Source organism: Lolium rigidum, chromosome 3 (genome assembly GCF_022539505.1).
Source record: "Lolium rigidum isolate FL_2022 chromosome 3, APGP_CSIRO_Lrig_0.1, whole genome shotgun sequence".
Lineage (NCBI taxonomy): Eukaryota > Viridiplantae > Streptophyta > Magnoliopsida > Poales > Poaceae > Lolium > Lolium rigidum.
Window position 1 is genome coordinate 370,323,947 of NC_061510.1, and position 24,145 is coordinate 370,348,091.

At 47.9% G+C, this 24,145-nt stretch overlaps 2 protein-coding genes across 2 annotated transcripts; one reads left to right on the forward strand and one right to left on the reverse strand.

The window, feature by feature from the left end:
• The first annotated feature begins 15,246 nt into the window (after positions 1-15,246).
• Positions 15,247-19,036, forward strand: LOC124704265 (protein transport protein sec23-1-like). Its single transcript, XM_047236513.1, has 2 exons — positions 15,247-15,871; positions 17,160-19,036. The coding sequence occupies exons 1-2, from the start codon at positions 15,272-15,274 to the stop codon at positions 18,831-18,833; spliced, it is 2,274 nt and encodes a 757-aa protein (XP_047092469.1). The 5' UTR covers positions 15,247-15,271; the 3' UTR covers positions 18,834-19,036.
• A 703-nt stretch (positions 19,037-19,739) lies between these two features.
• Positions 19,740-22,303, reverse strand: LOC124704267 (auxin-responsive protein IAA13-like). Its single transcript, XM_047236514.1, has 5 exons — positions 21,852-22,303; positions 20,617-20,882; positions 20,389-20,491; positions 20,207-20,268; positions 19,740-20,125 (listed from the first exon to the last, which is right to left on the reverse strand). The coding sequence occupies exons 1-5, from the start codon at positions 22,067-22,069 to the stop codon at positions 20,088-20,090; spliced, it is 687 nt and encodes a 228-aa protein (XP_047092470.1). The 5' UTR covers positions 22,070-22,303; the 3' UTR covers positions 19,740-20,087.
• Positions 22,304-24,145: the final 1,842 nt, after the last annotated feature.

The following is a 24,145-nucleotide window of genomic DNA, read 5'->3' on the forward strand; positions in this document are numbered from 1 at the left end:
GCAAATATTTTGTTAAATTTTTCTGAAGTCTAAAGTTACATGAAAAATACATTGACTTTTCCCACGAACCCCACCGCTGGCTTTTTATTGGCTACAATATTGAGTTCATCTGACCTTTGGTGCACATAATTCCTCCTGGAGTAAGCTGCCATGGCTGCCTTGGGGTTTTTGTCAGCAAAGTCCAAAGCTGATATATACTCCAGATCCAATTTACTTTAGAAGTTTGTACCGTCATGCGATCAGAGGAGGTGATGTTTACTGATCCTAATACCTCAACAGGATCTGTGTCGCAGCTGTGGGCTGTTGCCTCTCCGAGCATCCCGGCCAGATGGTGGAAATTAACGGGCGTGTCAGTTCTATGCTGTGCCTAGTTTTGTCACGCCGTCTCTAGTATTTCGTAAACAAATACCGTACGTCGATTTGATTTGGACATGATCTCATAGTGCTCGACAGAGTGCCTCAGAATGTTCAGACAAGATCCAATCCAGACGGTGGAATCCTAGGAGATTCTGTGGTCAAAGAAAGGTAATACAACTAGTGAGGTCAACTCGACATTGAGACCGACATCCATGTTCAGACGATTAAATAATTAGAAAACCTCTCTTTTCAAAAGGAAGGATTTCACGTTAAGGAACGGAAGCTATATATATGCGTTAGAACACTAGACGCCTAGACGGTCCATAGTATCGGCACACGAAAGCAAGAAAATTATGTGGAATTTTATCCATGCCCGCATAAATATTATTATCTTCGTTCTAAGCGAAGGTAATACTTACTTTTAGAAAAAAAAGGGCTAAACTAGTTTTCTAAAAAAGCATATACGTTAGTATTTTAAAACGAAGGTAATAATTAATTTTAAAGAGATGACAAGAAATTAGGAAGTATTGTCATCGCTTCCACGAGGGGAAATAAGAGGGGAAGATACAATGTATTTTGTGTCTTATGAGTCATGACGGGTGGGTCACTACTGGAACAGGGCAACTCTTTCAGTAATTGATTACCCGCTCCATACACAGCTACCAACTAATGGTAAACCTACTTGACGATCATGGCTAGCAGCAGAAGATTAGAGCATCTCCAGTCGCGTCCCCCAAAGCGTCCCTCAAAACGATTTGGGACGCGCCGGACAAAAAAACGTTTCCAGCCGCGCGCCCCAAAGGCCTTTTTTGTCCGGCATGGCCCGATACGGTGTCCGGTGTCCCGAGCCCGTCCCCATCTCACAGAGGACGCACCGGGCACGCCGGACACAACGAAATGAGAGGCGAGGAGGCGCGGGCCTGACCCGTCAGCGGCTCGGACGCTCAACCGCCACATACGTAGCGACGGTGCAGTTGCCAGGAAGCGGAACCGTCGCATTGGCAACCGCGTCGACGACGCACCAACCCCGCCGGAATGGAGCGCCGACTCCTCAGAAGAACAACCGCTGCTCTCTTCGACTTCTGCGCCGCCGTTCATCCGCGCTCAATAAGACCCGCGCGTACGTACGCCGCCATTCATCCAAGCCTCCATCCGACACCTCCAGCGACGATGAGCTACATCTCCCAGCTCCCGTCCGACACCTCCAGGCGAGGGAAAGCCTGCCGGCCGGCGCCATTGGTGGGACGAGCCGGGACGCCGAGCAGGCGGCGACGATTCCCCGCCGCCGGTTGACGGCGAGGAGGAATGGCCGGGCTGGGAGGAGGACGCGGAGGAAGAAGAGAGCGAGGACGCGGCGGCGGCGGTGGCCCGTGCGAGGCGAAGGCGGCCAAGGCCAAGGCCGCCAAGGCCAAGGCCAAGGCAAAGGCGCAGCCGACGAGCACCGGCGACGACGAGGAGGACTCCGACGCGTCGGGCGCCGACACCGCCTCTTCGGAAGAGGTGACGAGCAGGAAGCGCCACCGCGATGACGACGACGAGGCGGGGCCATCAGCGAAGAAGAAGAAGTAGATAGTTTATATGTATTTAATTATATTTTTTCGAAGTTTTATATATAATTTGTTTATGTTCAACCGATTTGAATATTAGTAAATAGTTTTTTTCTAGCCAAAAAAATTATTTTAAATGTTTGGGGGCGGCGTTTGGGGGACGCGGCTGGGAGCGACGTCCCCCAAACGCGGCACGAACAAAACACGTCCTCCAAACGCTCGATCCAGCGCGGTTTGGGGGACGCTTTGGGGGACGCGGCTGGAGATGCTCTTAATACAGCTAATCCGCGTTGGGCAGATTAATTGGAGTTTCCTGTGCTGTTTTCCCCCCTTTTTCCTTGTTTTTTTCAAGCACTCTCAGTAGTGGCCGCGACCCGTCTCTTTCCTATCGTTTTCAGGTTGTCCACCTAAGTGTAACCTGCTGTTGCATACAGCATACTGGCCTTCTTTTGGCCTTTTCCTTCTCCTATAATATATCACATGCAAGGTTTTTGCATGATTCGAAAAGGATAGGGGAGAAGAACACAACGTGATCATGTGTGGCTGATGGCCAGGGTGGGTCATTACTGGAACAGGGGGCTTCGGTCATCTATCACTATCAGACTATCACCAACAATCTGAAATCCTAATGTTTTGACGATCATGTCCAGCCAAAACAGGATACTACAAAAATATACTACTTCCTTCGATCGGTAAAGATTGACGCGGAATAGAGCAACGATAGGTACATATTCGCCTCAATTAAATCCGATAGGAGGTTGTAGTTCCGTGATGATTGTAATTAAAATAAAGTGCAGTAACCATCTAAACGTGAGGCCGTCAATCCGTAGACGAACGCGAGTAGTGAGTATCCTATTCTTACGTTTGTCTCTGCTTTCTTGTGTGCTCAAGTGGGATATCTGCTACTACGTACACTACAGATGCCTGCCGTGAGCCTCAGAACTGGACTTCAGCTTGGAAAGTGGGGTTCTCTTCCTTTGTCCTTGTTTGAAGCAAAATGAACAGCATGCACTTGTTTGAGGAAGCCAGACATGTCCAGTTCGAGCATGAATTGCTGCACGCCATGATTCATTCAAGCTTCAATTCAGAGCATTTATCTCTTTTTTATAGGCAAGCGTTGAATATAATTGCTTAATCTCTTTCATCAGATTGGTCTTATTATGGTTGAATTGGATCATGCAATTCCACAACAAATTCATGGCATTTTGTCACTTGGAGAGTGGGACAACCTTTTCTCTCTGACTATGTACAACATCCTTTCCATATTAACCGTCCTAGACTTGTCTAGATTCGTAATTGTTGGGCATAGTATATGACAAAGCTTTTGTTTCCGATAATTATCTTATAATTATGCCATAGTTAGTTCATAACGAGTGCTACACTTGCACAATTTTAAAATCTTGTCTTGGTTTTCGAGGTCAGTAATAGTCGAGGTATATGTTGTTGAAAATATATCTTGCTATATTCAAACTACGGACTAACTTAGTTCAATTTGGATAAGACTTTTTTGAAGAAGCCAGACATCACTCTATTGTGGATGTTCGATTTGTGCATGAATCGTTGCACGCCATGATTCCTTCAAGCGTGAATACAGAGCGTTTCTCTCTTTCTTTTGAGACAAGTTAACGGAATTTGGTCCTTTGGAGAGAATGTAACAACATTTTCTCTCTGACTATGTGAATAGGTCATGCATAAGGTTTATATGATTCAAATTGGTTTTATAGAAAAGTTGGAGAAATGCCCAATTTTTTTTCCAAGTGGTTTTTTTTATTGGTAGGATTAAATCCCATGAATTCCTAACGATATTCTTGCACCACATTTATAGGAAATTTTATATGGATTCAAACCCGCTGGAAAATATCATTTTTTTCCTAATCGTGTTCCGAATCCCTTGAGTCAAACAAGCCATAAAGTAGGAGTCCACACACATACCAGTTGGCACCATTTTAGCATATTTGTCTGTTATACCGTTGTGTTTGTTGCCATTAATTATCATCCTTTTTTTTTTGTTGCTACAAGCATGCCAGAGTTAATTTTATAATTAGTGCTACTCTTGCCAAACTTTAAAATCTTGTCACGGTTTTCCGAGGCAGTTACAGTTAAGGTACATGTTGCAGAAAAGACATCTTGGTATGTTCAAAATAGCGCACAACCTAGTTAAATTTTGCATAACTTATAGTGGGACAAATTGTAGCAAATTCCGTTGTTATATGTTAGCAAAAGTAGCATTTTTTACTTCCTCTGGCCCATATTACTTGTCGCATACTTAGTATAACTTTATACTAAATCTACAATAAATAATATGGATAGGAGAAAACTTGTATAACTGTAGCATGGTTGGGCAACAATCAGCAGGCCTCGGTCGAGAAACATGATTCGCTTCTATCATGTCCAACTGAAGAAGGATCAAACTATAACGGGCCCAAGTTATCCAGAGAGCAAGAGGCCCATGTATGCAGTTGACAAATGAGGTCCAAAAATGGGGTTGGGACTCGGCCCATCAATCAAGAACGTTTTTGTTTAGATTGTCTGCATTCATATCCCGAAAAAAATACAAAGTTGTTGCCCCTAACAAGCACTGAGAAACACAAACACAAAGGACCACGAACACCTAGAACACCCTAAGACAACCATAACCCATGAGGATCTCCGGAGCCCTGTGTCATCATCCCACAATCTTGAGAGAAGACCCCTGCGGCAGAAAAAACTGCAACCAAACGCAAGCAGTCATCATCTTCGACCACAGTGCAATTGCCACCACGTTGCTTCCTCCTTCCTTGACACCAGCGCCGAGAAGGCATGGACACCAATCCAACACACCGACAAGGAGAAAGAAGGGTCTTCGTCTCCATGCAACCATCTCCCATCTGAGGACCCAACCGGGTGGTGCCGATGGACCTCTAGCCCCCATAGCCCGCGACCTCGACGAGATCCGGGGACTGTTACCGCCCGATTTTGGCCAAATCAGGAGATGGGCCGTAAGTGAAGATGGGCTTGAAGGACGTACATGTGGAGCATCTTCAAAGCGGACTTGCGCTAAGAGTTTGGGCTAAACCGCCCGTGTATCTGTAATATTATTAGATCGTAACGTGTTTAGAATTAACAGTTAGAGTCCGGCCCGTGCACGGTTAGGTGCACGCCTCAATTAGAAAGTCCCTTGGACTATAAATATGTATCTAGGGTTATCAGAAATGGAGGACAATCATCGTTCAACCAACACAAATCAGGCGCATCGCCACCCCTTTCTTCGAGGGTTTCTCCCGGGTAAGCACCATGCTGCCTAGATCGCATCTAGCGATCTAGGCAGTATACGTTTATTCGTCAACCTTGTATTGCTCGTGCTGAAGCCTTGTTGATGGCGAACAGTACTATTTATCCTTAGGTGTTTAGGGGCTTGCATTGATGCTTTCACGTGCATATTTGCGTGGCGATGCCGTCCCTCGACACCTAGCTGCCCTTACGTCTATCCAGACGTAAGGGCAGCATCTTGCTTGTTCGTTACTTAGTAGATCCGATCCGTTATAGTTGCTCCTTGCTCCGCGGGGATTAGTTTAATATCTGCATAGTTAGGCCTTACGGCTGGGGTCGGAGGATCCGGTAGTGCGTTAGATGTTGTTCACCGTCCCTGCGAGGGATGTTCCGGGAATCGACGTTATGTTGGTTTTAGGCCTCTCGTAGGGGTGGTTTGCATCATCTTCCGTAGCTGCTAGGCCCGATCACACGTAGGACGTTCGGTTATGCGGTAAAAACCCTAAACTGTCGTGGATCGTTTTAGCTTTGTCCCGATCAAGCGGGATCCCCATGCCATTGTAAATCCAACGTGAAACATGGGGCGATCGGCTCCTTGAGCCGATCCACGAGGAAACCCGAGAGCCGATAGGGCTCGTATTTAATGTTTACGTGTCTACAATGCAGGAACAATCGAAGCACTCTAACACCTTCCCGATCGGGTCTAGGTCGGGTGGCACGCCCTAGCAACCGCCGGGACGTGGCTAGAAGATTTGCGGGACGACGCGAGGTGCCGAGGGTCCACTAAGCGGCCCCGGGAGCTTCCCGGCTCTTTGTGTTGCTCAGCCATTGCCCGTCGGTGGGTTTTGGAGGGTAACACATTCGCGCACGCCGGTGGGACCACCTTACGCAACATCCACGTCAACATCGGCATCCGAGATGGCGGAGGAACAGATCACATACGAGGATCTTCCTCCCGATCATAAGAAGAAGTACGATGAGTCTGAAGGCCATCGTTGAAGCCGAACTCATCGGCTCCTTTGAGAAGACCCGTTCGCACGGCATCAGGTTCAAAGGATTCACGCCACAAGGTGTCCTCGATGGGTTGGATTTATCCCTCCCTTCAGATGAACGAACCAGAGCCCTGCGACAGGAAATCAACTACGTGGTGGCCCATTCACTGCATCGGCATTCTGAGAGCCTGGTGAATTCTTTGGAGCGCGTTGCGTTCCGGGTGGTCCAAGAGATCATGGAGCGTCGGTACTCCCCTTCAGGACCTGCTCTAGGGACTCACCAAGGAGAGGTGCAACTCCACACCAGGCCACCATTGCCGTACGCTATGGCAGCTCCACATCAACAAGGTTCACCGGCATACGTTGTCCACAAGGTTGGAAGTGATCCGGGCGACTACCAGTTCTTATATGAGCCGCCCAAGGAGATCCCACACGGGTACGTGTGCACTTTGTGCCGGATTGCAACAACTGGACACAGGCGATCCGAGCTCCAGCAGGAGGGATTGCCGGAGCAGGAGCCATTGTTCCGGCAGGAGGAACGACTGCAGCAGCGGGGAGTTTGGGAGCGGAAGCTGAGAAACAGGCGTGGCTAGCCAAGTATACCACTGCACCAGTCCAGGAAAGCTCAGCTGCCACCACCTCCACCGCAGATCGGATCGGCGCAGTCTCGAGAGATCGGTTCGGCATCTTGCCGAAGAAGAAGATAATCGGCTATTCCAAGCCGTACCCCAATGAGTTCGACCTGATCCCACTACCACCTAAGTACCGGCTTCCGGACTTCAACAAATTCAGTGGGTCGAAGGGTCTAGCTCCATTGAACACGTGAGCCGATACTTGGCCCAGCTGGGCATGGCTTCGGCATCGGATCAGCTACGGGTGAGGTGCTTCTCGCAATCCCTCACCGGTCCAGGCTTTTGGATGGTACACCTCGCTGCAGCCGAACTCAGTACGATCATGGAAGCAGTTGGAGGAACAATTTCACACCCAATATCATTCAGAAGCTACGGAAGCTGGTATTGCTGAACTAGCACAAGTTCGGCAGAGACGAGGAGAGACAGTGGCTGAGTACATTCAGCGTTTCAGAACTGTCAAGAACCGATGCTATTCGGTTCATTTAAGCGAGAAGAAGCGATCGAGCTGGCCGTGGCGAGGCCTTGCAGCGTCATTCAAAGATCCGACGTTCCAAGTGGAGTACAACTCGTTGACGCACTTTGGTCGATGAGGCTGACCTTATATGAACAGCGCCATCCGGAACTGTACCAGGACAAGTTCAAGCGCGCGATAACCCTGGTCAATGCTGATGAGGATGAAGATTCTGCGGAAGATCAGGAAGTTGCGGTAGCCGAGTGGACTCGGACGCCAGTACCTGTGTCCTGCAAATGGGTGAACCCGCCAGGGCCTCCAAGAGGGTTGGACTTCGATGTGAGCAAAACTGAACAGATCTTCGATCTGCTACTAAAAGAGAAGCAGTTGAAGCTCCCTGAAGGCCACAAGATCCCTACGGCACAGGAGATGAACAAAAGGCCATACTGCAAATGGCATCATACGTTCACGCACGCCACCAACGACTGCAAAGTGTTGCGCGCACAAATTCAGATGGCGATAGAATCAGGCCGATTAACTTTCGGACAGTTTGCCATGAAGGTAGACATGCGTCCGTTTCCGGACGTCAATATGGTGGACCTGAGCCACTCCATAAGGGAACCTGGGTTCTCTTTTGATGTCAATATGGCAGGGTTTGTGATCCGCCATGGCAAAGATAAAGCCGAGAGCAGCCACTCTCGTGGCAAGGATAAAGAGGAGGCCGTTCCACGCGACCGGCCCCAAGATGATGATAGACGGTACCTAACCGAGGAGGAGGTGAGAAGCATACGGTATCAGCGCCCACTCTCCGTGCATCTCCTCAACAAATATGAACAGCAGTATGACCGACGTCAACGCTACGACGAAGACGATGAAAAATATCGTCGGTCGGATGCGGAAAGCAGGAGGTATCGTCGACGCATGACAGGAACAACGACGGGTACGAACGTCGCGCTAGAGGGAGGTCAAGGGAGCAAGACGACGTGGATAAGCATTGGGACTGTCCCTTCTTCAAACATTGCTGGGACTCAGGAATGAGCCGATTGCCAACAATCGAGAATTGCCCAGAATGCAAACAGCGAAGGAGAAGGACAAACGAAGTTTCAGTGTTCGAGCGTCTAGGACCTCTCCCACCTCATAACAAGCGAGCTGAGTCATCTCAAGAAGAAGACTTCGAGGAGTCAGATGGAGAAGAAGATAGGTATCACCGGCCAAGGTGGTGCCCTGATGGACTCGACCATTCTCGGAAGCGTAGAGTGCGGCGGCTGCGAAACCTCGGAAGAAGCCGAGGCACGATGCCGTACACGTTGAGAAGAGCACGGCCCGATCCGGCCGTGAAAATTCAGCAAACAGTGGAGACGAAGGCGCGCCCGCCAAAGAAAGTATGGCGCCCAAAACAGGCGAAAGCCGATGCACGAGCATCGGGCTGAGGCCGATGCAGAGACATCGGCTGACACAAACATGGTGTTTATACTCCCGTCGGAGTTTCGCGCTCCAAGCGACGAGGAAGTTTCAGTGGCTCAATTCGACTGCGGTCCACGACCAGTTATCTTTGAAAAGCCACGAGATAGAAGCTACAGGCATCTGAAAGCCCTATACTTGAGGGGTTACATCAACGGGCAGCCTGTCGGCAAGATGTTGGTTGATACGGAGCGGCGGTCAACATAATGCCGTATTCCATGCTACGTCGTTTGGGGCATTCTAGCGACGATCCGATCAAGACCAACATCACATTAAGTGACTTCAACGGCCGGGCATCGAGCGAAAGGTGTTCCGAATGTAGAGCTTACGTAGGCCGGAAGACCATACCTACTGCGTTCTTCATCGTCGACGGCAAAAGCAATTACGCCGTCCTATTAGGAAGGGACTGGATTCATGCTAAGCTGTTGCATCCCGTCTACAATGCACCAATGCATCATACGGTGGGATGGAGATGAAGTGGAAGTCGTTCGGGCGGATGACTCAATCGAGATATCATTAGCTGCCATGAGCGTGTGGGAAGCGAGATAACCAAGAGCCGCTCTCGGAATCGGTTTAGAGGTTGTGAGCGCATCGAAGCCTCGAAAAATGGGGTAAGGCTGGTTTTATCCACCGGCCTAGTAGAGTAGCGAGATCCAAGACATTGGACGTACGTGGCAAGCCGATCCGCGAGATCGGCCCTCAAAAAGTGAAAAGCAAAGGATCTTATCTCCAGACATGCCACGCAGCTACGGTTGAAATCCAAGAAGTTGCAAACCATCGCCAAAGCATTGCAACGGAAAAGGAGGCCGATTCCCGCAATCGGCCAAAATTATCATCGACATCCTTTTGTCCGTATTCGGCATTGATCCAACGAGATGCTGAAGAGCCGATACCATCAATGACTTGACGAGAATCGGCTCGGGGCACATAGATGGATAAGACACGAGGATACGAAGCTGAGAATGCATGCCAAACGCCCGGCGAACGGCTCAAAGAGGGGGGCCGATACATAAACAAATCGACCGCAAAAAATCCAAAATACAGAAATTTTTGAGCACAGCCGATGCGTAGACATCGACTTAAGGATTCAAAGCCGATGCACGGCCATCGACTCAAGGGATACCACTGTTACAAGCGGAAGCCATCTACTGGAGGAACCCCTCAATGGGATTGCTTGGTGACTCAGGCCCTCTCTTCAAGGACTTCCAACTCCTTCTACAAGACTTCAAGCTTGGCAGCACCAGCAGGAGCGTCAGTTTGGGCGTCCGAGACGGCCCTTTTTCTCATTTAAGCTGCTGGTAGTCGCCGGCAAGTTGGAGGATTGCGGCCACGGCCAACAACAAGAACGGCATGGACGTGCGGATCGGAGGCTAGGATCATGAGAATGACCGACGGTCATCCAGTTGAACTGAACTGCATTCCCATCAGAGGTTGCCTCATTGGACTGAAGAAGCTCGGGGGGTAGTTCACATTGAAGGTTCTCTGCTTTTGAAAAGCCGATTTGGTTAGAATCGGCTGATGCTGCACCACAGTTGAGAAACTGATAGTGGCCCAATGCGGCTGGTGCACTTTCATTCTCGCCTTGACCGAGGCTCGGGGGCAGCTAGCCACGAAGATTATTCGCTGCGAAAAGCCGACGGTGTTGAAATCGGTCATCTACTGCATCATAACCATGTTGAAGGGTAGAGGACTCTTGCAGAGGAAAATTACCAGGTTGACAGGAGGAGTTTGAAGAAAGAGCCATTATAATTGACAGGCTTGGGGCCGGTTTGTGTTGGAGATATGCCCAAGAGGCAATAATAAAAGTGGTTATTATATATCTTTATGTTTATGATAAATGTTTATATACCATGCTATAATTGTATTAACCGAAACATTGATACATGTGTGATATGTAAACAACAAAGAGTCCCTAGTAAGCCTCTTAACTAGCTTGTTGATTAATAGATGATTAGTTTCATAATCATGAACATTGGATGTTATTAATAACAAGATTATATCATTATATGAATGATGTAATGGACACACCCAATTAAGCGTAGCATAAGATCACGTCATTAAGTTATTTGCTATAAGCTTTCGTTACATAGTTACCTAGTCCTTATGACCATGAGATCATGTAAATCACTTATACCGGAAAGGTACTTTGATTACATCAAACGCCACTTGCGTAAATGGGTGGTTATAAAGGTGGGATTAAGTATCCGGAAAGTATGAGTTGAGGCATATGGATCAACGGTGGGATTTGTCCATCCCGATGACGGATAGATATACTCTGGGCCCTCTCGGTGGAATGTCGTCTAATGTCTTGCAAGCATATGAATAAGTTCATAAGAGACCACATACCACGGTACGAGTAAAGAGTACTTGTCGGAGACGAGGTTGAACAAGGTATAGTGTGATACCGATGATCAAACCTCGGACAAGTAAAATATCGCGTGACAAAGGGAATTGGTATCGTATGTGAATGGTTCATTCGATCACTAAAGTCATCGTTGAATATGTGGGAGCCATTATGGATCTCCGAGATCCCGCTATTGGTTATTGGTCGGAGTGAGTACTCAACCATGTCCGCATAGTTCGCGAACCGTAGGGTGACACACTTAAAGTTGGATGTTGAAATGGTAGAACTTGAATATGGAATGGAGTTCGAATATTTGTTCGGAGTCCCGGTTAAGATCCCGGACATCACGAGAGTTCCGGAATGGTCCGGAGAATAAGATTCATATATAGGATGTCATTTTATGTGAATTAAAATGATTCGGAAGGTTCTATGGAAGGTTCTAGAAGGTTCTAGAAAAGTCCGGAAGAACACACCTAGGAAGGTGGAGTCCACATGGGACTCCACCTCCATGGCCGACCAACCCTAGTGGGGTGGAGTCCCAAGTGGACTCCCCGCAAGGGGCCGGCCACCCCCATATGGTAGGTGGAATTCCCACCTCTAGTGGGAATCCTAGCTTGGGAAGGTTTCCCACCATATGGAAGGTTTTGGGTTCGGGTCTTATTCGGAGACTTGTAGTCCAACACTTGGGGCTTCCACCTATATAATGAGGGGCATAGGGGAGGGGGCCGGACACACCAAAGCCACCACCTTGGCCGCCCCCTATAGTGGCCGGCCACCCCTCTCCCCAAACCCTAGCGCCCCGCTCCTCCACCATATCCCGCACGCTTAGCGAAGCTCCGCCGGATTTCTCCACCGCCACCGACACCACGCCGTCGTGCTGTCGGATTCAAGAAGGAGCTACTACTTCCGCTGCCCGCTGGAGCGGGGAGGTGGACGTCGTCTTCATCAACAACCGAACGTGTGACCGAGTACGGAGGTGCTGCCCGTTCGTGGCGCCGTGATCAAGATCTTCTACGCGCTTTTGCAAGCGGCAAGTGATCGTCTACCGCAGCAACAAGAGCCTCATCTTGTAGGCTTTGGAATCTCTTCAAGGGTGAGACTCGATAATCCCCTCGTTGCTACCGTCTTCTAGATTGCATCTTGGCTTGGATTGCGTGTTCGCCGTAGGAAATTTTTTGTTTTCTATGCTACGTTGTCCTACAGTTTGTTGCTGCAAAGAGACAAAGCCTCGCGGCGAAAGTTGTAGGCGATCAAGATTTTCAGCAATGGTCCTATAGTTCCCCTGAAGGCATCAATTCTGGAGTTTTGCCGAATAGGGCTAACATGAAGGCTTGGAGGACTTGGATTTCCAAGATTTAAGGTGTGCGCGATTCCGGTTTGGTCCCGTTCGGCTGAAATTTGAGTATCCAAACTAATCTATCTCGAAATGTATCATAAGAGACCGATGCGTTGCCATCGGTTCGTCGAGCGTTGATCAGGCTAACAATCGGCAAAATCCATATAAGGGAGAATCGGCTAAATCACTCGGTCAAGAAATCGGCAAAATCAAGTTGGGGAAATTCTTCATTGATAAATAAGATTTCTTACATAAAGAGACGGTTGCTCTCAAAAGGAAGAGTTGGGGGGTGCATGGCCTTATCTACTACTGCTGGTCCTAAGCTAAGCTCCTATCTAGGGGCCATGGCTGCCCCTCATCGTCGTCGTCGTCACCATCACCGTCGTCGGCCGGCATTTCCCGGCCAGCTCGTCTTCGGCTGGCGTGGCGGCTGCCGGCGGGGCCTTCGTTGTCCTCATCCTCCTCGTCAACATCGTCGTCCTCGACTGCCGAAATCGGCGAGGTGCCGGGCCAGGGGCAATGGCGTTTGGCCGGCGGCTCGTCGGAGGAGCCGTCGTCCTCCTCCTCCTCGTTCACCTCCTCGGAAGAGGGGAACCCGTCCCAGGAAAAGCGGTCGTCATCGCTTGCCTCCACCGCTTCCTCATTGGCGAGGAAGCGGAGGTCACTCTCCCCGTCAGTTGAGGACCTGTCATCCTCGGACCAGACGGAGGAGTCATGGTCCTCCTTGTCCCATGCTTTGTTGGGGCAAGGATATCGTGACGCCGCTGCGTACCCCGCTCCGTGTTGACTCCGGATGGGGGAGGACACGTAGGAAAGGCCTGATGAAGTGGAGGAGGAAGAAGAGGAAGAAGACATGGCGGCGGAGGAGGGTTTTTGGAAGTGCGTGCGAGAAGGATGAAGAGGAGAAGCGATTCGATGCGGCCAAATAAAAAGGGGATATAATGATTTAATGCCTAAGCGGTTCCCAAGGACGTGGGGCTGGAGCCGTCAAGTCGTGCGAGAGAAGTTGAGAAGGCAAGACGTCATCATGAAGAAAAGCTGCAGACGGATTACCGCCACGACATGACCCTTCAAAGGAGACAGATGATTTTGCAATTATCATTATCAAAACCAGGGGGGCATGTGTTACCGCCCGATTTTGGCCAAATCAGGAGATGGGCCGTAAGTGAAGATGGGCTTGAAGGACGTACATGTGGAGCATCTTCAAAGCGGATTTGCGCTAAGAGTTTGGGCTAAACCGCCCGTGTATCTGTAATATTATTAGATCGTAACGTGTTTAGAATTAACAGTTAGAGTCCGGCCCGTGCACGGTTAGGTGCACACCTCAATTAGAAAGTCCCTTGGACTATAAATATGTATCTAGGGTTATCGGAAAAGGAGGACAATCATCGTTCAACCAACACAAATCAGACGCATCGCCACCCCTTTCTTCGAGGGTTTCTCCCGGGTAAGCACCATGCTGCCTAGCGATCTAGAGCGAGTATACGTTTATTCGTCAACCTTGTGCTTGCTCGTCTTTGAAGACTTGTTGATGGCGAGCGGTACTATTTATCCTTAGGTGTTTAGGGGCTTGCATTGATGCTTTCACGTGCATATTTGCGTGGCGATGCCGTCCCTCGACACCTAGCTGCCCTTACGTCTATCCGGACGTAAGGGCGGCATCTTGCTTGTTCGTTACTTAGTAGATCCGATCCGTTATAGTTGCTCCTTGCTCCGCAGGGATTGGTTTAATATACGCATAGTTAGGCCTTACGGCTGGGGTCGGAGGATCCGGTAGTGCGTTAGATGTTGTTCACCGTCCTGCGAGGATGTTCGGGAATCGACGTTATGTTGGTTTTAGGCCTCTCGTAGGGGTGGTTTGCATCATCTTCGTAGGCTGCTAGGCCCGATCACACGTAGGACGTTCCGGTTATGCGGTGAAAACCCTAAGCTGTCGTGGATCGTTTTAGCTTTGTCCTGATCAAGCGGGATCCCCATGCCATTGTAAATCCAACGTGAAACATGGGGCGATCGGCTCCTTGAGCCGATCACGAGAAGACTTTGAGAGGCCGATAGGGCTCGTATTTAATGTTTACGTGTCTACAATGCGGGGAACAATCGAAGCACTCTAACACCTTCACGATCGGGTCTAGGTCGGGTGGCACGCCCTAGCAACCGCCATGACGTGGCTAGAAGATTTGCGGGACGACGCGAGGTGCCGGGGGTCCACTAAGCGGCCACGGGAGCTTCCGGCTCTTCGTGTTGCTCAGCCATTGCCCGTCGGTGGGTTTTGGAGGGTAACGGGGACCCCCCCCCGCTGGCTCCTAGACGAGGCGGAGGCCTCGCGCGAGCGCGAACGGGCCCGAGAGGAATTTATTCGGACGCGACACCGCCGCACGGCCTCAGCAGCGTCTCCCACAACCTTGACCCTACCACGCACCCGCCAAACGGACAGACCCGAGGTTCCCCCTCCCTCCCGCCGCTGGAGCGGCCGACAGAGAGAGAGGGAACCGACGGCACGCAAGGGAGCCCTCGTTTGCCTCCTGGGTCGCCTTGTGCAATCCCCTTTTCCCGGAGCGAGAAACCGTTTCGTTCCACTGTTATTTCCTCGGATGAGTTTCTGTGTGCAAAATCCAACAAGTTACTGTTGTTTGTAACCAAGAGATCAGAGTCAGATTCATCTGGAAAAAAAGATCAAACAAGTTTTTTTTAAACTAATGATCAAACAAGTTGAGAAATCCTGTTCCGTTCGATTGGGATCTAACGGTCTCGACGGAGCACCCGAGAAGAGAGAATGGGGGAAGGGCGAGGAAACAGCCAAACAGGGCCGGCGAAAGGAAAGCAGGTAAAGGAATCCATGGCGCAGGGGAACAAACCAAAACCCTAGTCGCCACTCCACCAATCCGATCCGGCCCCGATTCCGATGGACTTCGCGGAGCTGGAGGCGGTGGAGGGCCTGCGCTGGCCGTGGCACTCGTGGCCGCCGACGCCGTCCGCCGCGGAGGCGCTGGTCGTGCCCACCGCGGTGCTCTGCGCGCCGCTCCACCCGACGGCGCCCGACCTGCTCCCGATCCTGCCCTACCCGCCGCTCCGCTGCGCCACCCGCACCTGCGCCGCCGCCCTCAACCCCTTCTCCCGCGTCAACCACGCCGCCGCGCGCTGGTCCTGCGCCTTCTGCGGCGCCGCCGCCAACCCCTACCCGCGCCACCTCTCCCCCGACGCCATCCCCGCCGAGCTCTTCCCCACCCACTCCAGCGTCGAGTACACGCTCCCCCCCGACCCCGCCGAGGGCGGCGGCGGCGGTGGCCCGCCCGCGATCGTCTTCGTCATCGATGCGGCCACGGACGGGGACGAGCTCGCCGCGCTCAAGGCGGAGGTGCTCAGGGTCGTGCAGGGCTTGCCGGAGAGGGTCAGGGTGGCGCTTGTCACCTTCGCCGCCTCCGTGTGGGTCCACGATCTCGGCTTCGAGGGCTGCGCCAGGGTCGTCGTGTTCAACGGGGAGCGTGAGCTCGAGTCGGAAAAGGTTGGTGGATTCTCAATTCCTAATGTCATCCTACTTCTAGGGTGTTGCATAGTTAGATTTTGTATGCTAATTATAGACGCAGTTCAGTGCTCCGTGCAAGGTGCCAAGTCAGTAGGAATCACATTTACTTCCGCTGATTCAGTTAGATTGTATTCTAGTTACTTCCGCTGATTCAGTTAGATTGTATTCTAATTACTTCCGCTAATTCAGTTAGATTGTATGCTAATTACTTCAGTTCAGTTAGAATGAACGCTAATTATTGCATAGTTAGATTGTATGGTGAAGTAGATCAGTGCTCCGTGCAAGCTGTAAGTCAGCACGTGCTAGGCGATCACATTTGCTTCCACTGCCTTTGCTATAAATTAATGTAACATGTTATATGGTGAAAAGAAAATGGTTTCCGATTCTAAGTATCACACATATTGATTTATAACCCGGCCCTGTTTGCGGCGACTTACACTGTTTGCTAAGAGAAAAAGCTTCCCTGACCGGTCTACTTCTGAAACTGATTATGAACAAGTTCAAGCAAATCTCTTGAAGAAATCGCAAGCCAGATGGGAATAGCTTCGAGGGCAAACCATGCTTGCGGGGGCTTGTGCATACCCCCCCCCCCCCCCTTCCCAAATGGAGCCATGTCTTGGCTTCTGATTTCCAAGTGGACTGAATAATGTGCATTGTAAATTAAGGGTTCAGTTTACGGCTGCTGAACTATGCTGCATTGAAATTACATTATAATCTTCCGTGAAAAAATTGCCACAATATAATAAAAAAGCTGGTCAAACAAACGGTAAAGCACATAAAAGCTGGTTAGAAAAGATTTATTATCATAATCCACTGCAATGCCAATTGCAGCATAGGTAACTCTCTAAATATTCTTCGTGATCTCTGCAATTTTTGTGATACATACGAGTCAAGCAGGGTGTGTGTTTTTGTGTTATAAGATAATTATTGTTGGATTAGTACACCTTGCATATGCTCATGTACATCAAACTACAGTGAGTCTATGTTCCCTTCTTTCTACACAAGGACTGAAAATGTTTGATTTGGACAGCAATGATTTTCAATTTATGATTAGTGACTCACTGGAAATAATTTGAATTGTGAAAGATATAATCTGTTGAAAGTTTTAATATGTTTGGATAGATAATTGATTACACATCCTTATTTTCAATTGGGTCAGTTACTGGTGCACCGCTAACGTCTTTAACCGATCTGTTGCAATAACTGCTTTTCTTTGTATAATTTGTCATTAATCTGTGTACCTCATAGGGCTTCTCTTATGTTTCAGATACAGCAACTTCTAGGTGTTCGACATTCACGATACAGCAAGTTGGCTGCACTGAAGGCCACTGAAGTGCAGAGATTTTTGTTACCTGTTTCTGAATGTGAATTTAGCATCACATCTGCAATAGAGGACCTGAGCTCTATGTCTGCTTGCCCACGTGGGCATCGCCCATTAAGAGCCACTGGTGCTGCTATTTCCACAGCTATTGCTCTTCTGGAAGGTTGCTGCTCGTCTAACACTGGTGGCCGGATTATAGTTTTTACATCTGGTCCCACGACAGTCGGTCCAGGACTTGTGGTGGAAACCGATCTTGGGAAAGCAATTCGTTCGCATCGTGACATTTTCAATGCCAATGTGCCTCTCATTGAAAAAGCACAGGACTTCTATAAGAAAGTTGCCAAGAGATTAACAGATAGTGCATTAGTTCTTGATCTGTTGGCTTGCTCTCTTGATCAGGTTGGGGCTGCAGAACTGAGGTATCCAGTTGAAGTGTCTGGTGGCTTAATGGTGCTTGCAGAGTCATTTGAGTCTGAACAGTTCAAAAGCTGTTTAAGGCAAACTTTCAAGCGTGAGGGTACTGATTACCTTAACATGAACTTTAATGCAACGATTGAGATAGTGACATCAAGGGAGGTCAAGATTTGTGGTGCTCTTGGTCCCTGCATCTCCCTCCACAGAAAAAATAGCTCAGTTAGTGATAAAGAAATTGGTGAGGGTGGGACAAATTGTTGGAAAATGAGTACACTGAACAACAAAACCTGTATTGCTTTCTTCTTCCGAGTTGATTGTAGCCATAGTACTGAGCGCAACAGTGAGCCCCCAACTGTCTTCTTTATTCAGTTTATGACAAGGTACCGACATGGTGATGGTAGCTATCGCCTAAGGGTAACAACTGTTGCGAGAAGATGGGCTGGACCTCGATCTCCTGAAATTGCTGAAGGGTTTGATCAGGAAGCTGCTGCAGCAGTTATGGCCAGGATTGCTGTTCACAGAGCAGAGACATACCATGTTAGAGATGTAATACGGTGGCTCGACAAGATGCTTATTCGCTTCACTGCTAAGTTTGGAAACTATGTCCCTGAAGATCCATCTACATTTCGGTTGTCAACTAATTTCTCTCTGTATCCGCAGTTCATGTACTACCTTCGAAGGTCACAGTTCATTGATGTTGTCAACAGCTCTCCTGATGAAACTGCTTTCTTCCGGTTGATGTTGAATAGGGAGGGAGTTGTGGGATCTCTAATCATGATCCAGCCAACTTTATTCCAGTACTCATTTGACGGACCACCCATTCCTGTGCTGCTAGATGTCAGCTCCATTTCTCCTGATGTCATTTTGCTATTTGATTCGTACTTCTATATAGTGATTCATTATGGCTCGAAGATTGCTCAGTGGAGGAAGCTTGGCTATCATAAAGACCCAAACCATGAAAACTTAAGGAAGCTGCTTGAAGCACCAGAAGTTGACGCAGAGGCACTATTGGCAGACCGATTTCCGGTGCCAAAACTCATAAAATGTGATCAGCATGGGAGCCAGGCCAGATTTTTACTAGCCCGGTTGAATCCATCTGTGACACAGAAGTCACAGCTCTCTGAAGGATCTGAAGTCATATTCACCGACGATATTTGTTTGCAAGTCTTCATTGATCACTTGCAGGAGTTGGCTGTTCAGGGCTAGCGACTCGTGGACCTAGCAATGTTTATGCTATCCCAGTTGGACCCATCTCAGATCCTGAAGATACGGCTTTCTGATAGATTGAATGTCATATTCATGGGTGATGTTTACTTGCAAGTTTTATTGAACACTTGCAGTAACTGGCTGTACAGGATGGATGAGTTCATGTGGATTGTTTACATGTTATTTTCTGGCTGTGTGTTATCTTGAAAGTATTGGCAAAGCTCTACTACCTGGAGGAATGAGATCTCCTTGATTTGTTGTACATTGGTCCAGCTCCAGTTTTGATGTAAGCCAGTTACCTTCTTATTTTGTATAGCCTGTGATGTTATCACACTTTATCAACCACGAATTTTGAGGTGCCTCTGGTTTCGTTTGGTGTGCAGTATAGCATTCTGTCTCTCCTGCTATAGTTATGCAATAGCAGTAGTACATAGTATTTTATGGAGAATTAAGTATTCAGATGCTATTTTATACATATAACACGTCCTCTTAGCAGATCCATTTCTGTTATGCAAACAGTGACATGTAGATGCCTTTGATCATCTTCACGTAGCATTCACGTAATCCTTTTGATGATCTGATCGTACTGCTGTGTGATTCCAATGCAATGTACCACCTTGCAGACCAATCATGATTAGGCATCTTGTTTTTATATATTAGAAACATTTATTTGCCATAAATAAATGCATCCTGAATATATAATGTTTTAATTTGCTTATGCAATGTACTTAGCTTTGGTATCACCATAACTCTGGCAGAGCAAGGAAGCTTCTTGCTATGATCATACCCATCATCCCTCAAGACCCAACCTTCTCAATAACTCAATGACAGATAGGCTAGGTTATAGTAATGGATTCCCCATCACCAAGCACATGGCTTGTTCCCCCCACTTGATCACACACAGAGTACAAAAATATTGTGCTTATAATTAACAAACAAGTTAACTTACATGATACCATAATAATAATAGTCTCATTGATGCCCTTTACTTAACAATTACACATACTTAATCAACAACATTGGAATAAAATCACCAAGTAGATTCTTTGACACATGGTAGGGAACATCACATAACACCAATCCAGCTACACACAGATAGATAATTGCTTCTGGTCCATCAACAAATTAAACATGGCAACTCTCCCTTCTTTTAATCCAACTATTAATTAAAACATCATATATCTAAAACCATAGCACACTGCAAGAACACCATTCTTATGGCATCATACTCTTCCTCTTATTACTGCCCCATCTTTAGCTCTTGGTCTTGTACTTGTCCTTGGCCCTTGGTGCTGAAACAAAAAAATCTCATAGGGGTTAGAATTAAGATATAAATCTTGAGTTGGAAGAGAATTTTAGCTGAAGACACTGACCAAGACCGATGGCTTCGGAACTCTTCATGATCCTCAAGCGTTTGCATGAAGCCACAAACATCCTGCAGGGTATTTGATCAGCCGACGAAAGAAACTGAACTTTGGACCTCGCTTAATTGCATTCTAATCATGAGGTCTTAAATACGGGAGTAGATAAGGGGCGCAAGAATGAAGTAACATACTCCCACGGGACATCTCCAACAAGCATCCAGTCGCCATCCTTGTCTTCGTAAGTAGTAACAACATCTGAACCATTCACTGCCTCAACCATCTTCCCCTCATTCCCTGTAAAAAATAGTTGATAATTGTGGCCCTTGTTAAGTCAAAGTAAGTTCCATTTGTACAGTTGAGGCAAAATGGTTAAGTTCAAGTTGATAATCTGCTGCAGGTTCTGAGGCCGACGGATTTACCAGTTGCAGTGAAGGTGCTGAACATCTTCTGCAGAGCAATGGAGAGGTCCTTGTAGGTGTTGTACATCTTCAGATCCACCTTGCGCAGGTAGGGCGCGCCATCCATGCTCACCTTCACAAAGGCAGAGCCGTTGCCACCAGCAGTAGCAGCAGCAGCAACAGGCTGCTGCTTCTCGGTTTCCTCTTCCTTCTTGATCTTCACAGACTGCACGGTCATGGCGTTCCTGCGGTAGGATCGGACTGGTGGCCAACCCACAGCTTGTGCCCTGGTGGATACATAAGATGCAAAATTAGCTACGCATTTACACTTGCTGTTTCCACAAATTAGTTATGATAAGCTCTTAGTCTAGACTACTTGTGATGTAAAAACAAAATAAGATTCTTTAATTAATATTGTAGCTGGAAGTTCCATCTATCTCGATCATGCATGTTACTATATTCTTCCTGACAGGGAGCCAGCTCTGGTTAACTAATGTGTATGCCTGTGGCAACTTTATGGTAGTACTCTACCATTATGGTGTATAATGAAAACGGCATCAACTTTAGTTAGCGCTAATGAATCATGACCGGCATGATTATCTACAGAAATAGTGCTCTCATCTCACTGCTCAGAATAATATTTCTTCGTTTCCACAACAGAAAACGATAACACAATAACCCCTTGCTTTTCCAGTGGAATCTACCAAAAGATGAAGAGAGAATATACATCATATTAATTTTCTCTGACATCTACCGGCTGCCGCGCAAAGCAGGCATCAAGTGTGAATATGTTATGGTTTAAAAAGGTGATAATAATTCGCCCGGGCGCTTTAGAGGCGACAGAGAACATAGACGATGGTGTCGCCTTGTGCGCTTTCTGCCATGGGATCTCTTTTCCGGATATTTTGCCCTACTTTAAGTGTTTGCCCATTTGCATGTAATGTTTATTCAGCATGCTATAAATATAGAATGAATCCAAACTCGAGAAAATTTATCAGAAAGGGAAAATGAAAAGCCTGCACATGCTGACATGCCCAAACTCTGCATACGCCTAATTTTTTCTATATGGATGGATCTTTTGCTATGCATATCTACCAAGATGAAAGAGAAAGAGATAATCAGAAGCATCTAGGAAATTCAGACATCCTAATCCTTAAGTCCGGAACTAAGAAAACATCCGACTAAATTATCACTAACGAAATGATTTGTGTTACCACATAGCAATATAGCATAGATATGTATGTATGCAGACATACTTGGGAGCAGGTGGCTTCTCGGGGTCGCTCTTGGCCTTCTCGGCGGCCTGTTCCGGCTTGCTGGCGGCGTCTTCCTTCATGCTGCCGCCGGTGGGGAGCGTCAGCTTCAAGTCAATGGTGTCCTCATAGCCCCTCTTCGTGGTCTTGGCCGCCTCGGCGCCGCCTCCCGGCAGCCCGAGCCGGAGCTCCGTTCCGACGTCGACGTCGGCGCCAGCCATCGGCTCCTGTGGAGCAGCTGGTTGGCTAGCTAGCCTGTACTTGCTAGCGTTGAGCCTCCAACCTTGGACACGTCCACGCTAGCTACTTGAGCTGCTTGCTGATCTCTTGGTTTCTTCCTCCCTTTATGTGTGTATGCTAGATGTCTTGTGGTGATTAGGAGGTGGAAGAGAGAGGAACCAAGAGCAGGGTAGGGGTGTGTATATATAGAGGGAAGAGAAAAGAGAGGAGAGATAAGGTGGTAAAATGCTCTGCTGGTAGGGTGGTAGAGAGAGAAATGTGGGGTTAGAACAGCAGTTAGTTAGAGCATGAGTGAGGCCACTTGGAGGTTGGGAGCCAATAATTTTTGTTCCCATGTTTCCCCTGTCTGGATTGTCTGCTCAAGGACTGTTGAAAGCATAGGTGTTGCCGTGCTTCCAGTGTGGAGGTTTAGCAAGATGGATCTACTAGTATATATAAAAATGTCAACAGGGTGGACAGGCTTGGACTAACAAAAGTGGTTTATTAGTTAAATTAGTGGGCAGAATACAAAGTTCCATTAGAATCTCCAACTAAGATGAGCTGCACCATGCTGGTAACTTGGTATCCAACGTCACATTAGCTCTTGTGTTGTAGACCCGCTCGTGAGATTTAATGATGATTTATGTTTTATGTGCGAAATTAGTTGATAGCAATAATTGCACAAACTCATATCTCATGATATGAGGTTGGAGTTGTCTCACACACACACTGTCGCTTCTCTGCCATTTGATTATCTGCTGACATTGTTGTGAAATATACCATTGCAGAGGATTTAAAATCTGAGCAAATTGTACTGTGTACCCACTAATTAATTACTAGAAACACAAGTATTATGACCACTTTGTATAACATTTTGCAGTATCTTTTCCACTTTGTGCCTTACTTGTGACGAATCTGATTGGTGATGTTGCTATGATTTCTTGACAGATTGCTGCTGCACCTCCTTTTGAGCGTCCGTTACCACCGTTACCGAAAGATCACGCGCTTTAGGTCGACATACATTTGCAGTGCGGTCTTCAGGTCGCTAGCAGCGCTTTTAGTTGCCATAGCTTGAGTCACTTGGTAGCTAATTGGTTTAAGATAACATGGAGGCCATCTAGCCATCCAGGGAGAACTACGTGTTCGTTTGGTGTCCAGTCAATAGGGGCGTCAGCCTGGCGAGCATGGCTCAGTGGTCAGAAAATACTGTCAAATAGGGTACAAAGTGGAGAAAACAATGCTAAAAGGGGTACAAAGTGGAAGAAACAATGCTAAATGAGGTACAAAGTGGTCATTTTTGTACTCACAGGACATACATAGTCAACCATCTGATCTGATTTAGTAATACAACTATAAATTAAGTGGTGGAAAAGTCCACGGATCTATTAATAATCATTAATAGTAATACGGAAACTCTTTAAGTAATATAAATTACAAATTGATCCTTCTATCACCAACACTGGAGTGAGCCGGGTGCGCTGCCGTCCTTAATCCTTACTCACTGGAGCCGAACAAAGCTTGTCGTGTAGAACTTGTCGTACTAGACAAGCGGGAAGTCCACGGGGGTGCTAAGGCATCAACGACCAACGTAGCAGAACAACAACAATCACCAATGATGATAATTGTAGATCAAAAGAGGCAGACCTGCAACCATACCGACGGACACGAACACCTACTGAGGGATCCATTGGGAAGTAGACTCCACACGACCTCAGTCGGCACTACGCGCACCGCTGGAGCGGGGATAGGGTGTGGGGGACCTTATTATGATTTCAGGATGTTGTCGCCGCTTCACCGTCCAAAAAAAAAGACACCAAAACTAACTTAAAAAATAAGTGAGGACCTTCTCGCTAGCGAGGGGTAGTGGTCCTCTGCACGTTCGAGCCCTTAAGGACACCGTTGGGAGGACGGACTGGAGACGTCGCTGACGAGAGAGACAAAAACCCGAGATTGGGTTGGGCTCCCTCATTTCTCCTTGGGATGTATGTACCGGTTAAACTTATTAAGCTTGAATGTCCGGAACATTACCCTTTTCATCTTCTTAATCGTAGATAAAAGTTAGGTACGGGTAGTGTCAG

Bases quoted from the DNA above. Each gene is read 5' to 3' on its own strand.
- LOC124704265 (XM_047236513.1), top strand. From the start codon at position 15,272: ATGGACTTCGCGGAGCTGGAGGCGGTGGAGGGCCTGCGCTGGCCGTGG. The intron at 15,872-17,159 runs GTTGGTGGATTC...CTTATGTTTCAG, and splicing joins GTGAGCTCGAGTCGGAAAAG to ATACAGCAACTTCTAGGTGT.
- LOC124704267 (XM_047236514.1), bottom strand. From the start codon at position 22,069: ATGGCTGGCGCCGACGTCGACGTCGGAACGGAGCTCCGGCTCGGGCTG. The intron at 20,883-21,851 runs GTATGTCTGCAT...TGTATCCACCAG, and splicing joins GAGAAGCCACCTGCTCCCAA to GGCACAAGCTGTGGGTTGGC. The intron at 20,492-20,616 runs GTAAATCCGTCG...TATTTTTTACAG, and splicing joins CAGCACCTTCACTGCAACTG to GGAATGAGGGGAAGATGGTT.